Source organism: Dipodomys ordii, unplaced genomic scaffold, assembly GCF_000151885.1.
Source record: "Dipodomys ordii isolate 6190 unplaced genomic scaffold, Dord_2.0 Scaffold10741, whole genome shotgun sequence".
Taxonomy (NCBI): Eukaryota; Metazoa; Chordata; class Mammalia; order Rodentia; family Heteromyidae; genus Dipodomys; species Dipodomys ordii.
In genome coordinates this window covers 1-2,642 of record NW_012277953.1, presented here as the reverse complement: position 1 = coordinate 2,642, position 2,642 = coordinate 1, and the positions used below count along the sequence as shown (strand labels likewise).

General features: G+C 49.6%; 1 protein-coding gene across 1 annotated transcript; it reads right to left on the bottom strand.

Moving 5' to 3' along the window:
* Positions 1 to 618: 618 nt before the first annotated feature.
* On the bottom strand, positions 619 to 2,255 carry LOC106002444 (transcription factor RelB-like; the record flags this gene model as incomplete). Its single annotated transcript, XM_013037320.1, has 3 exons — positions 619 to 696; positions 823 to 891; positions 1,912 to 2,255. Coding segments are annotated over 3 exons (491 nt in total), but the record flags the coding sequence as incomplete, so codon positions are not given.
* Positions 2,256 to 2,642: the final 387 nt, after the last annotated feature.

Below are 2,642 nucleotides of genomic sequence, written 5' to 3'. Positions count from 1 at the left end.
GCCCATGAGACCCTCATCTCCAATTAACTACCAAAACAAACAAAAAGAAAAAATTGGAAGTAGAGCTGTGGCTCAAGTAGTAAAGCACCAGCCTTGAACAAAAAAGCTCAAGAGACAGTACCTGGGCCCTGAGTTCAAGCACCAAGACTGGCAAAAGAAAAAATTTAAGCCAACTGCAAAAAAAGAGAAAGTAAAAAGGAAAGAAAAGTAAAGGCTGGAAGTGTGGTTCAAGTTGTAGAACAACAACAAAAAAAAAAGCATATATCACCCAGTATTCTGAGCAGTCTCCCATTCATGTACTAGTCAGGTATGACCCTACTTAGTTCCTGAAATCATGTAAGATCAAGATGTCTGGTGGGGATGGTATGGGCACTTACTGCATTAAACTGTAAAATCCCAGGACACAGGTATACACTGAGATTTCCCCAAGTTGTCCCTGAGGCTCAGAGTGGTAGACCAGGTTGACAAAGGTTACACTGCAAGTGGACAGCCCAGCAGAGATCACACACATATCTTCCTACTCTGCGGAGCTGGGAGCCATCCTTAACACATTGTAAAGAGACCAACAAAGCAGGGCTGCCACTTAGTCTCAGCTTATGGCAGGGGATTGGGACCTACCTGAGCTATGGCCAGGCAGGAAGTGGTCCAGGAAGGCTGGCTTCTTCTTCCTCCGTTTACTCTCAATGCCATGGGGGTCTGAGGGAGGCAGAGGAGATGACCCCTTAACTCCCAAAGCTCCCCATCTGTGGGCTGGTATTAAAGGGGGGGTTCCCACACACACTCCCAGGGACTTAAGTGTGGAAAGGGGTCCAGGGGACAGACCAGAACTGCTCAGCTCCCCAAGGACGTCTGGCATTCCCCGTTTCCGCTTTTTGTCCACGCCATAACTGTCTGTTCGAAGATACCAGAAGCATACAAAAAAGTAATTAATCAGCTAGGCACCAGTGGCTCCTGCCTGTCATCCTAGCTACTCAGGAAGCTGAGATCTGAGGATCACGGTTCAAAGCCAGCCCAAGCAGGAAAATGTAAGACTCTTACCTCCTATAAACCATCAGAAAACCAGAAGTGGTGCTCTGGCTCAAATGGTAGAGCGCTAATCTTGAGCAAAAGAGCTCAGGGACAGAGTCCAGGCCCTGAATTCAAGCCATACAGCCAACAAAATAATGATCACTTAACCATTTATCACAGTCAGTAACTGATGGTTAATCATAGAGCCATCTAGAAAGTGGCTGAGCTTTTTTTCTCTCTCTCTCATTATGGGGCTTGAACTCTGGACCTGGGCACTGTCTCTTGAGCTTTTGAGCTCAAGGAAAGCACTTTACCACTTGAGCCACAGTACCACTTCTGGTTTTCTAGTGGTTTACTGGAGGTAAGAGTCTCATAGACTTTCCTGCTTGGGCTGGCTTTAAGCCTCGATCCTCAGATCTCAGCCTCCTGAGTACCTAGGATTACAGGCATGAGCCATTGGTGCCCGGCTGCCTTTGTTCTTTTAGTCAAGATTTTGCTATGTAGCCCAAGCTGGCCTTGGAACCAAAGACCCTCTCTCCTTCCATAACTTCAAGAGTGCTGGGATTACAGGTGGGTACCACTATACCCCAACTGCGCTTGTACCTACCCAAACGATGCAAATAAACAGATGTTGATAGTCCATATCAGATAAAACCAAATTCCCTTCCAGACACACCTGAGCACAATACTATCTCAGGACACTCGCACTTGCTTTTCAAGCTACTTAAAATACCCTCCTTCAACTCTCACTGGACCTCTAAGTCATTCTCCTTTCTTCAGCTCAGCTGTCCCCTCTACCAGTAGCTTCCCTGATTTGCACTCAGGATCAAATGACTCGAGCTGAATTTCTTCAGTGAGCCTGAGGACCTGGTCTGGGGCGGGTGGGCTGGTTGTCATGGTTACCGTGGTCCCGAGGCAGGTAGGTGAAGGGCAGAGGCTCGCTGCAGACACCATCTGTGAGCCGCTGCAGGAAGACATTGACTGTGACGGGCTCTGAGATCTCCAGGTCCTCGTAGGGAGGGGTCTTGAACACAATGGCAATCTGCCGGTGCACATCGGCTTGGGAGAAGTCGGCCCGGCCCTCCCAGGAGACCGTGCTGAACACCACAGAAATGTCCTCTGTGGGAAGACAGGGCAGTGGCTGAGGGGGGATCCTCAGCCAGCCCGAACCCCACTCAGCATCCTCCAAACAGACCCCACTGTTCCTGAGGATAAAACCACACTCTTGCCGGGCACTGGCACCTGATCTGAGAATGGAGGTTCAAAGCCAGCTCGGGCAGGAAAGTCTATGAGACGCTTATGTCCAATGAACCACCAGAAAACCACAAGTAGTGCTGTGGCTCAAAGTGGTAGAGCGCTACCCTTAAGCAAAAAGAGCTCAGGGACAGTACCCAGTCCCTAAGTTCAAGCCCTATGACCAGCAAAAAGCAAAACAAAAAACAAACCTACAGCCGGGCGCTGGTGGCTCACGCCTGTAATCCTAGCTTCTCAGGAGGCTGAGAAAGACCGTGAGATTCCTATCTCCAATAAACCACCAGAAGACCAGAAGTGGCGCTGTAGCTCAAGTGGTAGAGCACTCGCCTTGAGCAGAAGAGCTGAAGGACAGCGCCCAGGCCCAGAGTTCAAGCCCCACG